Source organism: Montipora foliosa, chromosome 6, assembly GCF_036669935.1.
Source record: "Montipora foliosa isolate CH-2021 chromosome 6, ASM3666993v2, whole genome shotgun sequence".
In the NCBI taxonomy this organism is placed as follows: Eukaryota; Metazoa; Cnidaria; class Anthozoa; order Scleractinia; family Acroporidae; genus Montipora; species Montipora foliosa.
Genome location: NC_090874.1, coordinates 60209104 through 60222381, shown reverse-complemented (window position 1 = coordinate 60222381; position 13278 = coordinate 60209104). Strand labels below are relative to the sequence as shown.

Sequence of the window (13278 nt, the reverse complement as noted above, 5' to 3'; positions counted from 1 at the left end):
CTCCCTCGATCATTGACCATTTTCAGCGGTTTTTAACATATATGTCTTGTGGGCTCCAATTTTCCCTAGTGTCCAAAGAATCCTACAAAATCTTGATGTCACCAAGGAAACCGGTGCTGACAACATTCCTGCCCGTATTCTTAAAGTTTGCTCTGAAGAATTATCTAAACCTCTAGCCCTCCTGTTTAATAGATCCTTTTCTTTAGGAAGAGTTTGAACCCGTGACCTCGCGATACCGGTGCGACTCTCTAACCAACCGAGCTATGAACCCACTGACGTTGGCAGTACCGCGAGGTCATGGGTTGAAACCCCGTTGAAGTACTGAAGTTTTCAGGCTTCTCTACGCAATTGCTAAAAAATTGCGTTCATAACTGCGAGGATCAAAGATTTACTTGATTTCATATCCACAGTTCAATATATTATTCACTTCATGTATCATTTCGTTCAGTAAATATATGATTGGTACTTATTAGCGTGGCCAAATTTCGTCTATATCGAAGAACAGAATGTGTTCATTTGTGTGGTTCTTCGAGCCTCCTTAGTTTATAAACACTGGTGCCACAGTGCTCTACCAGTTGAGCTAAGCTGATTATTTTGGAGGTCTTAGGAGGAAAACACTTTTACTACCTTTATTTTTATGCATAGTAATTGTATCCTATCCCCATTAAAAAGGTCACTGTTAATTCCTGTTCGAAATTATTTGTTTTTGCAATTCTGTAATGCTTCGTAAGTAGCCGACTGGTTGTCTTCTGCTAGTTGGGTATCTTTATCTTGTTTCTTAGTTTGAATGTTTCTTTGAATGTTTCTTTCAGGGGTGCCTGAGAGCTAGTCCTCTAGCTCTGTGCACCTCCGCTAAAATTGGCATTTACCCTTTTTTAAATGAAGATTATTTCGTTTGATTATTAGTTGGGGAGGAGGATGAGCTGTCAATCAAGGAGGCTGCAGAATTAGTTGTGGAAGGAATGGGATTTACTGGAAAGCTAGAAGTATCCTTTTTTCTGGTCCTTTCTTCATTAGAAAACGTTCTCAATCAAACCCTAAAACGAAACTAAAAACTTAGACGATACGACTTACGATGTTTCAGTTTGCAAAACGACTTGTTGGTTATCCAAGAACATGTTAAACCAGGCCCCAAATAAGGGACCTTTTTTTTATGTTTTTGAACAGTGGGTGCGTTCACATTAGCTTCCAACAAAGTTAATGCCCATGGGCTTTGCGTCGGTACCTACCGTACATTCTCCTCTTTCAAAAAAAAAATTATGTACTCCAACATTTCCTCTTTTTCCTGTGCGTTAACAACTGAGCCAATTATGAGTCATTTCGGTGGCGAGTCGTCTCGCTATCGTGTTTGGCTCAACTTGGGCACGCAGTTTAGATTTGGGGTTGGTCTCAGTGTATAGAAATCTTGAATTAATTTTTCTTAAAGCAAATGTTAGTACGACACTAGCAAGTCTGATGGTCAGTTTAAAAAGACTGCAAGCAATTCGAAATTGCGGAAGTACCGGCCAGATTTCAAGTTCACGGATCCTAAAATAGGTGAGATATAATGTACATATTGATGGTTTTGTATCTATCCCCCACCCACATCGCTTTGGCATCATCACGGCTTGCTTTATTTGCCTCAAGAAGCGATGCCTCAAAGGTGTTACGCTGAGAATGCTATTGGAGGTGAGGCGGCAACATTATTCAGTCTGTGGATACGGTACTCAAGACGGAGGGAGGGGTCATTGTATAGAACGAATTATTTTTGTTATCCAAATATTTTACTGGTGTAATTTGTAGGTTTTCCAATCGCGGTCCCCTTTTGCAAAGACAGGAAAAATATCGATAGGTTGGATCAAAGGTCGTTGTGTAGGGGTGGGACAGCCTGTTGTTCTTTATGACAAATAAACTGTACTGATGGCGTTGTTTTCCTGTTTCAGCCATCAAGGAGACTTGCGAGTGGTTCTTGGCTAACTACAAGACTTGCCGAAAATGAAGCACTGTACTTGATTGTTGGGAACTAAACAATAAACGTTTTTTTGTGCTGCGAAACTAGTAGTCAGAGTAGTAAGGATTGTAATAGGCCATTTTCGAATTCTTTCCTGCCTCCTCTTCAAAGCGACTCCGAGTGCAAAGTTTTTGTGATGGTAATTACTTCTACTTTACATATGAATGAAAACTTACTTTCATAAGAAAAACTTTTTACTTAGACTCGCTTTGAAGAGGAGGCAGACATACACTGGGAAATGGCCTATGAGTGAATTGTTGTTATTTAACTTGACTCGGTGAGCCCTTGATAAGTTGTACAGGTGAGGCAATTAGTAGAAGTAGAATTCTTTATTTATCCAAGGAGGAATTCATTAGATAGGAAGGTATAAAAAGCAAATACGACAATGAGATGAAGATTTAAACGTAGTTCTTACAATGCTACCTTGCTAACAAGCTAAGCAAGTACTTACTATGCTATTATTAAAAGCTGGTTTCCGTGAATGCTGTCCTTTTTAAATCAAAATACTTAATGACGAGAGTACTAAATACGAGGATCTGTAGAAGTGATATTACGGGCAACAATATTCCAGAGGACCTGACTGCATCACTCGTGCATGGAAAAGGAACAGCAAGGCTATTTACGAAATCACGGATTGAGCATGACCTGTAACGAAAGGTTTCGTGAAGCATCTTTTTCAGACAACACTAACGTAATCAAAGTGAGGTTGACCTAGGGTGTTTTAAAGTGAAATGGAGGATCGTCGAGGGACGTTACACTCGTACCCAAAGGCCGGCTGCCGTATATCAGAGGAGATCATCGTTAGTTCGTTTACACTCTGCTACTTTTTGTTACTTTCTTAAGGACGGTGCCTACCACAGGGTTTTCGTTTGAGGTCGGGGGCCTGACGTTTCATTCGGTGGTGTCCCATTCCATGTCCGGTACTGTGATGCCAATATTCGAGGGGTTTGTTTTATTTTTATTATTCAGGGGCACCCAACGAATCTGTTCCTCACATTATCTGTTCCCCAGAGGAATCTTGCTGGCTGGCAAAAATACAGGTGTTTCGATGAGCTGGCTGGGAAATTTTGTTATTGATAGAGGTTTTGCCTGGGAATTACTGACTTTTTCTAGCATTTCAACCCGAGCTGGCTGTAGAAACTCTGAAGACTGAGGACGACTGAAAAAAAAAAAAGAACCCAAAAGAAAAACCCCTTCCCTCTCCCAGAGAGTAGTCACAAACATACGACGGCTGGTCAGAGTGATTGCGCTTGCGGAAAAAACCTGTTTTGTCCCGGTTTTGTCGCTTTTGTTCGGTCGTTTTGGATCGAGGGATTTGAAAGCGCGCGGAATTCCTGGCTGGGAAATAAATTTGATCAGCTGGCTGGGAAACCAACCAATTTTATCTAGCTGGCTGGGAAATTTCTCGTGTGTCTTGCTGGGAAAAAGGAACAGATAATGTTTTCCCAGTAACACTGAAAAACACCTGAAAATGCCTTAACCGGGGTATAATAATATATTTTGCAACAAATTAGTCGTTGGGTGCCCCTGATTATTATATAATTTTTTTTACTTAATTTTAAAGAGACTTCGAGTGAACTCCAGACTTGCCTGGGAAACTGATTCTTGGGTTCCAGAAACTATGCAAACAGTGTTTCTGAGTGGCCAAAAATGTCACGTCCGGTGCTTTCAGAAATATGTCCGCTACTTTACAAAACTGTCTAAAACCCTGCTACCAATTCAAAGGTATTTTTCCCCGTTTATGAATAAGCGGGAAAAGCAGATCTTAACAAGTGTTATTCAAACCCAAAAAGAAAATTGGGGGTAACCATGCATTTTTCGGAGATAATTAATCAACAATATTTGAAAAATGCTTTAAAATTCAAAGCAATGTATGGCGTTCTTTTCAAGATTGAAGCTTAATTATCCCTAAAAAATGCATGGCTACCCCCAATTTTCTTTTGGAATACCAAGAGCACTTGCTGAGTTCTGCTTTGTCCGCAAAGTTTTAAACTGCGCAAAAAATATCCGTGTATTAGTAAGCACCACGCATAGGAAACCCGAGTATCTTGAGGTGCCCACAACGTATGCGCAATAACAATAGTAGGCACCATCCTTAACTAACACTAAGGCAATCACGAATCGCATTCATGTCCGTTCCAGCGCGTGTAGGATGAGTATCTCAACCGACTGGTTGGCTTAGTAGGTAAATCGTCTGAATACCGTGTGGGTGGAGGGGAAAGGAGGGTTTCGTTGGTTGCAACCTCTTATCGTTTTTTAAAGAACGTGGGAGAAAAAGCGTTAAAAAGAAAGAAGTGTAAAAGGTAGGCAACATCCCACACCCCATGTTCATAAAAATCCGTGGTGCGTTAACCCTTTGACCCCCAGGAGTAATCCGTCTGTAAATTCTCACAACGTCTGATATTGAGGCTGACAATTATCAGCTAGTGGTATTGTGTTGATATCACTCCAAACTTTCAGGACTAGCCATTAGAGAAATATGTGCCACTACTTAGAACGGTGAAAGAACTTTTAGATGTTGGTAGTTAAAGCCTTAATTAAGGAACCCATACACCATTCGCAAAGAGACTGTATATCCTATTCTCTCCGGCTGATAAAGACCGACTTATGGTGTACGAGACTCAGCACGCAAATTGCAGCCATAAGCGGAGTGGTATTTGCCGAGTGCTTGACACAGAGACAGACCTGAGAGATGAAAGTTCGATTGGTCGTTTCTATATCATAACTGAAACACATCACTTTGAAGCGTTTAACTCTGGTTCAGAGTCGGGGTTTTTTTGGAGTTTGAAAATTTCCTTATTTGGATATAACGTAGCTCTTTCTTTTTCCCGCGCGAGCAGCTTCGTTCTTATTCTTGTCCATATTTGGGCATAAAATTGGTGTTCTAAAATCCCCAGCTTGTGTTCCAAAGAAAAGAGTTTCAAGTTACATGCTTCAAGGTCATGTGCTTCTGATCATAATAACTAAAGAGGATCTTAAATTTTCCTCAGGAACTCTTCAGCAAGTAAAAGGTACAATGTTTATCAAGAGAGCCACTGAAAAAGGGTTTTTGGGTTCGGTTACCTACATTATGACTCAAGCCAATGACAACAGGCGTTTATGTTTGTTAAAACGTTTACATTGTGCGAGTGCTCACCTTGTTCGGACAAAGTAATGGCCTAATATGAACACCGAAACGGACTCCATACATGCTAAACTTTGTCATATCCATTCCCCTTTCATAACGATGCTTAAGGGAGGCTTGGTGGACCCTCTGCGTCCATTATTCCATTATTTCGATCCGACATGTCAGCTCAGAGATGATTTGATGAATTTCGGTGACAGCTGGTACAGATTCCGCAAGGGTGTGTCCTGTTCTGTACGCCATGAGGAAGAAGATTTGACAAGAATGAAGTGGAACGTTGAAAGTTTACCTATCAAAAAAGTCAAACCACTCTGGTCTGTATTCTGGCACCATATCTCATATAACCGTATGAGCAGGGATGGCGCAGTGGTGAGAGCACTAGCCTCCCACCAGTGTGGCCCGGGTTCGATTCCCGGCCAGAGTCGGCTTCATGTGGATTGAGTTTGTTAGTTCTCTACTCTGCACCGAGAGGTTTTTATCCGGTTACTCCGGTTTTCCCCTCCCCTCAAAAACCAGTACAATTTGATATGTATTAAGAAACGGTCCGGATAAGAACGATAGCAACAACGGCAACGAACATGTTGGAATTGTTGTTGGCGAGTGCATCGGTCAAGAGCGGTCACCCATGCGGAGCACCATGGGTAAGAAAATACGGTAACCATCGGTGCGAGTACTTTTGGTTCTTTTACCACGGTACGACTGCCCGTACGAATTCATTGTTGCAACCCGCGTTTTTTGGCGGATTGTCTTTGATATTAGACATCCATTTTATGGTTAACTGACACCTGTCAAAACAAGGTATCGGCTGACCAGTATCACGTGATCATATCGCAGGCTCAAGTTTAAACCGACCCTACCATTTCTTGTATGTGGAGCTGCCACTTAAAGGGGTGCCTAAGACACCCGCCTGGTACGTTAGCTACGCCATGGACTCTACGCCATGCTGATGAGGTCCAGCAAGGCCGAAACTGCTGTCCATGGCTGCTAATTGACCGGGTGAAATGGTTCTGCGCATGTGATGTGTTGGCCACACCGGGTTGGTGTTAACGTGTGTCACCTTGCTTTTTTTGTTCTAGTTTAAAGCTCATCGATGTCAACCTTTTTAAGTTGACCGCTGGCCAGGTACTGGTGTTCGATTGGATCGCAGGCTCAAGCCAGGTTAACTTATTGTAAGAATAAATAACACGGCAGGTCCGCTTTTAGGCTTGCCTAAATCTGTGTATTAAAATCAAAATTTCGTTTTTTGCAGGTAGCCGGAGCATGAATAGACTTCTCTCAGTGAAACCACTCCCGCACCTCAACTTTTAAACTTGGGGAACTGATGTTACTTTGTCAAACGTGTTAGCAAGTAAATCACTTGCCAGGTGATGTGCTAACTAGCCAGTCAGTCCGTATTTCCCACAGTGTCAGTGAATCCGTCGGGTCAGTCGTTCGCTCGGTCAGTCAGTCAGTTTAATCAACAGTGGGAATGGTCAACACCGTAGGTCAAATGTCAAGGTTAGGGATGGTTGAAAAAACGGTATTTCCAGCTGAAGCGAACTCAGTCCTTTCCCTTTTCGACTTTGCCGCCACCATTTTGCGCTAGGCCTCCGTCGTCATTGTTCGAATCGTCGATTAGAAATTTATCAATGGTATCATAACTTAATTCATCAAAGAGTAGAATACAAACCATTTCTTGAGAGGCCGCCATATTGAGCACATTCGCGTAGCAAGGTTTACAGCTCCAATTTCGGATTTCGCGTTTCTTTTCCTTCCATCCGGGTGGTACCTGGCTAGTTTCACTGCCTTGGATCTTGTTGTTTTGCCGAAGCATTTTGTTTTCTCTCTAGTTAAGCACGTAGGTCGTATGAAATTCATTGGGTACCTCCATTGTAAAATAAAGTCGTGTCATCTTTGCATTGGCTTACCGTTACTTAGTATCTCATGATCAGCCACAGATATACTTAGATTTGGAAACATCGAGCACACCTGCGAGATTTCTTTGCCCATGTTAGAACTTTAGAAGACCCAACCCGATTGTTGTGGAAGGTTCTAGAAACATCATTAGAAACTGATGGTTTCCATTTATGTTTAGTTAGAAGATCGCGGTCAGTTTTCCGTGTTGTTTACTGTTGAACGGCATAGAAATGACTTCAAAAAGTGTTTAAACCGTGACGCCGTAGACGACTGGCTCGGCTACCAAGCTTTGGCACGGATGATTCTATGCCTTTGGAGTGATTTTTATGGTAAATAACAGTAAATACCTTGGTCAATTGCCACTGATTTTCTTTGTTTTTAACAGTAACATAGAACCCTGCCTTATCGGAATAGTTTTGAATTTTCAATCATGGGTTTAATGAACGCGCGAGAAATTTATCGTGAAAAAAACGTTTATGCTCTATTGTACAGTTCTGTTTTATCGTATGGGACAGGTGTCTGCTTTGCATTGATGGATAAAGTAGAAATATTTTGTTAAAACAAAAATCACCTTTTTATTACACCGCAATCCCTTTTATCTAGATAACTTATTTCTTTGTTGACATTAAGTTAACTTTTAAAAGCATATTAAAGGATCCCTCTGTTGTAATGGACATTAGAGGCCCAATGTCTTCGACAGGTTAGGCCCGGGCCAAACGTCAAACTTCACATGAACTTAACGTTGCCGGAACCAAATGCAAAAGCGAATCTCTCAGTCAGGGGGATTCCAGCAAAATGGCGCAAATGAATACACGAAAGTAGTGATTGTATGCTACATTCTAGAAAACGTCGTTCCATACTGCAGAAAATGCTGATATTCTCAGTGACAACCCCGCTATTCCTTTTACAAAAAAAATTCAACCAATATTCGTTGGGTTATTGCAAATTATGAGGCACACGCATTTCGTGTTTACGAAAACACGCACTACAGATCTTCGCCGTCATTTACCGGCGTTGAATTCAACCTTCCTCACTAACTCGCGATGTTTATAATAGATTGCCCAGAAAAAAACACTCTGACAACCCATGCTGTGTAACAAATATTTTGATATCCAGGCCAAAATATACATTATCATACAAATTTATAATTTATTAATTAAGTTCGACTCATGAAAAGTTCGCCGTTTGTCCCAGACTCGATCTTTACACGTTGTATCCGTCTTAGGCGGACCGATATAGCATGTGGGTCGATCCAAATACGGGTCGTCGAACTTAATTGAGTCAAACGTCGATTTTATCATGAACTTAGTTTGTCTCATGTAAAGTTCGACGTTTGACTTGGGCCAAGTTAGGGCACATTGTTTAGCGCAATCGAACGACATCAATTATTACTCAAGTTACTGCCAAAGTTACCGGCAGGTTGATTATATCAGTTAATTGTATTTGATAAAAAATGTTATCGCACGAGAAATTGGACTAAATTAACCCCTGCTTGCATTTTAGAGCTTCATCTTTAAAAAACAGCACCATCCGCTCAACGCGTTGTTGCACGGTGTAAAGTTTTAAGATCTTCGCCTTCCTGTTTTGCTCTTTTCACATTTAGCTACCGTAATAGAGGCTGCTTGGTTTACAGAAACGTTATCTTGTACCCGCCTAAGTTTTGGATTAATGTGTAAACAAACAGCGAAATCAGATGATGAATAAATGCAAAGGAATGTCTGATCGCTTGAAAGGAGTGTTGCTCCAGATTAATCTTTAGTCTGGGATTGCCTCCATGGCAAAGGTTCGTCCTTGACTTTAGCCGACCCCGGCATGAGGGTTCTGTTTCTGCTCCTGTAAGTACAAATGTCTGAAGCTATGTTCTATGTTCCCATGATTGCTTTTTCGTTGATTGTTGCGGAGTTTAGGAATGGTGTTATATTTGACACCTTTATATTAGAATTTCTTTTCGCCTTTTACACTGGTAAGGGGTTCGGATAACGATCTGAACAGACACAAAAAAGATTGTCTATTCTAATTTCAAATTAATTGAATTGTCATTAATAACTCGTGTAGTCCGAAAACCTTTTCGGGCTACGCTATTCGTTGGGATGGCTCATTTCAACGCATGATGGCTCAGTTGATGCAGTGATTTAATATCCCTCATTTCAAGTCTTCCCTAAAACGTACAAAAATTTAACCAGTACTACAGTTTGAATGACTTTTATTCGCAAAGGAGAGAAAAAAACCTCTTGTCTATATTCACGAAATGTCTTGGACACATGCTAAAATTTGATTGGCCTTGGGAAATGACGGGGCTTCGTTATTTTGAATTTGTTTAAATAATTATGACTTTGAACATCCACTGCCTGAAAACTGGAAGTGAATTGACTTGGCGTGAGCACATTTTTTCTATATTAGAGAAATACATCAGTTTTGTTTTATATGCTTACAGGGACTAGCCATTTCCTCTAAGTAGGCTTCGTCTGTCGATGACTTTTCTGTATTTTAAGTCAAAATTGAAAGACTAAAAAAATGTAACCAAAGAAGTTCAATCCTCTTACTAAAGTTAATTTGCATGGTCAATTAATAGATAAATGATGGTTGAACTCATTATAAAATAACATCATTTTACGTCTTGAAGCGAGCGATTCCCCTTCTCTTTCGTTCGTTTACGTTAGCGAAAAAGCCCTGGACACATGCTAAAATATTTTTGGCTTAGCAAATGGTGACGTGATGGCAGGTTACCGTCAGTGACTCACACACCAGACAAAGCATTGTCCATAAACACGTTTTTGGTATGTTCATGGAGAACCGTTGAACAGTTCTCTCCTCTCGGGTTCCTATCAACGAAATGCGCTCTTCCCACCCCCCCCCCCCCCCTCCCCTCTCAAGTAATGAATAAATAAAAATAAAATTAAGGGAAATATTACCCCTCTACCACAATTAATTCGGGTGGATAATTATCCCTAAAATGGTAGTTGCGATCATAAAGAAATATTGATATGGCGGATACCATATCAAAAGTCCAAACGAGATCACCCATCGGAAATAGATTACTCTCAAAAAGCGGGAAATTTAAGGTGCCTGTGATGGAGGCAAGTCCATTCAGTTGTTCATTTCGTGCCACCGAGTCCAAATTGACTAAACTGCAGAACATCGTTTACCTACACAAGTAGGTCGTCAAACCGATCTTATGAGGTGTCGGCAGCCGTTTTAAGGTTTCTTAATAATTAAGTGAGTGGCATGTTTTAGGCCCCCCTTTTAAATGGCGTTAATAAAATTTATTTGAGGTAGTTGAAATCAGTTTCAACAATTTCAAGGGAATTTCTCAGTCAATACAACATTATTTCACGTAACGCCGCGTCACGTTATCCTATAACACACCATTAAAGCTTAACAAAGATGCATTGATGATTATGACATAGTTGGCCATCGTAGCAACAGGAAGGCTATATTTAAAACAACCCTATATTTAGTCTTCAAACGCTTATATCTCGAAAACCAACTCACTGACCCCCATTGTTGGAAAAAGATTAGTAGGCTACGTTATAACTCTCTGGAAGTTGAAAAAAATTATCTTGAGCGGATTCAGAGCAATTTTCCAATTGCGAAGGTTGCTATGAATCTGCTTCAAAGGTTTTATTTTAATTTTGCAAAAAGTTTTATCTTTGCCTGCTAATCAATCTCTTTGGTGCAATTTAACATGGAGGTCATCGATTTCGTTTTTGAGACAAAAGCGTTTAAAGACTATATACTGGGCGCTCTCAGATGGCTCTTTAGTTGGTAACCTACTGCGTCACTGACATTAATGAGTTCATCTTGTTAAGCAATTATTGGTATTTCATGTGGTACTATAACATTGGCATTACGTCAAACAGCAGCGTCGATTGAATCCTTCTAAATAATACAGTTTCAATAAAAATCATGGAAGTGTCTTAGCTCCCATTTCAAAAGCCCTAATAAACAATATTGATATAAGCACTTTTTACAGACTGAACGATTAGCATTCAACAACTGTGGCAAATACCTTTATCATTAAACTACGTTAAAGATTTACACTGTTTGTTAGCTTGCGTCCATGGTGGAGTGGTACTTGGAGTTCGTTCGTTTCGAGAGAATAACTTAGCGTGCTTTTCTAGGACAGTCGATTTTACTCAAATGTTGTTAGAAGCCAGACTTATGGTGGGCGTCCCTTTAAAATGAGCAGGAATAGTACCACGTGACTACGCGCTTGCCAACGAAGTTTGTCAGGTTGCGAGAATTATTCTAAGGCAAAACTGAAAAGAGATAAGATTGCACAAGCAAAACTGAAAATAGCTTGACGATTTCAGGAAAATTAAGTGAGTTGTCTTAGTTTATCCATTTGGTAAAGAAATATATTTTACCTCTAGTAATCAACAGCTAACACACAAAGGGTAATGTCAAGTTTAATTTGTATTTCACTTATGGGCCTCCCGAGAACCAACCTAACGTAGCATACACTCCAATCCTAAACTCTAAGCAGTCGGCACTCTAGAGTACTAAAATATAATTTGTAGACATTTAGTGGGTTTCTCCAGGATTGATAATATTCCAGGACTAGGCTGTTATCCTTAATTATACCAGAATCAGAGTACTAGCTAATGCCAAACTCCTCCTGGCAAAGAAAAACACCTGCTGGGAAGTTGGCTCAGCTCTGCATCTTTTCCAACTGCAGTCGTATCCTTATTTTAGCACACAGGCTTAGTGCCAGTTAGGCTGGGAAATTGTATCAGCACGGCTCACTAAGCATGCTTGCCTAGGCCTTCTGCCAAGAAGCTCAATAGCTCTGACAATACAGTTCGAACGTTGCTAACATCCCCATTGAGCACACAGGCGGAGCTCCAGTAAGCTGCCAGTTGCGCTGGGGAGTTCACACTCAGACATTACGTGGCACTAACACCGTGGCAGGTGCTCTGTACATCTTGCTCTGAAACAAATGCATGCCAAAGATGACATAAACTAGACAAGTAAACAAAGGGAAACAATGAGAACCTAAAAGAGAAGACGTAAGATTAGTAACCTATAAAACCGAAAAAAGACTATATTTGTATAAAACATTTTAAAAACATTTCGTAAATGATGACATACAATGCAAAATAGAGTGTAACATAGAAAAACCTGAGCTACTGCTAACACTGTAACAGCGAACAAAATGAGGTCAGATAGCCGGAGGCCAGAAAAAAAAAAGGCCCCAAAAAACCGCGTAGGGAAAGAAACAAAGGCAGGAAATTTGGGTAGGAACCAAGGCTCAAGCTCGACCGTTGTCAACCCTTCCTGAGGGACTTAAACAAGAAGTTCTAAAATGACTGATGTATATAATGAAAAATAAACAGAATACTAAATTAAGAAGTACGTGAACGGATTATTCATGACAAAATATTCAAGCTCATACGTCAGAAATAGCATTTAAGTTCGACAGATAAGTTCCGCCACGCACTAAACCTTAGCACTAAAGGATGCTGGACTTACAGCGTGTACAATCTCCTGAGGGAGACTATTCCATGTAGGAATTATACGTGGAAAGCAAGAAAATTTAAACACATCAGTACGCGCAGGGAAGGTGATTAGTTTCATGTCATTAGAGGGCGCGTTTTGTTTGATATTGAGAGAGAGAGAGAGACGTACATTCTTGAGATCTGTACCATTAAGATTCTGGAAGGCCTTATAATCAAACATAAAGTTAATTCGTTGACATCCATTCTCTTCGTTAATCGTTGCCGTTTTTTTCTACGTTCACCGGCGTCGGTCAACTAGGATAGATTACATTAGGAAAGACTATTTCTGAAGCTTTCTGCAGGCAAGCTTGAAAGTTTTTAACAACTAGCGGAAAACTAACGGGAAGTTTGCCCGTATTGCCATTTGCCAGAGGAATCTCTTATTCTCATGGCAAATGACTTCCTTTCTTTAATACCTGTACGCGATTTTTAGATAAACTAAGTGTACGTAATTAGCAGCCGGTCAAGGCTTTGATGATATTATCAATTAACGTTAAATTGATATTATTTGGTCCGGTCGATGGGGGAGTCGAATCCGAGTTTTTTTTTTCGCAGTGCTAGACCAAACACAGGAGATAGAGTTTAGTCCTGCATAAAGCTGTTATTTTCCCCTTTGAACTCTTTCTTTTTATCTGACGTCAAGATGAAAACAAAAATACATGAAGTAAAACGTTTTTAAGGTCAAACACTAAATACATAGAGGAGACAGCTTTATAATTAAAAAGTAACAGGACTCAATGCTTGTCTAATTTGAAAACAAATTGGACTAA

General features: G+C 40.3%; 1 protein-coding gene across 4 annotated transcripts in view; it reads left to right on the top strand.

The window, feature by feature from the left end:
• LOC138006100 (GDP-L-fucose synthase-like) overlaps positions 1-2472 on the top strand; it is a 24957-nt gene extending 22485 nt beyond the window's left edge. For all 4 annotated transcript variants that reach the window (XM_068852269.1, XM_068852267.1, XM_068852268.1 and 1 more), the window contains exons 9-11: positions 907-986; positions 1437-1536; positions 1923-2472. In XM_068852269.1, the coding sequence (XP_068708370.1) occupies positions 907-986; positions 1437-1536; positions 1923-1978 (236 nt within the window). In that variant the 3' untranslated portion in view covers positions 1979-2472. The remainder of the gene's footprint in view (positions 1-906; positions 987-1436; positions 1537-1922) is intronic.
• Positions 2473-13278: the final 10806 nt, after the last annotated feature.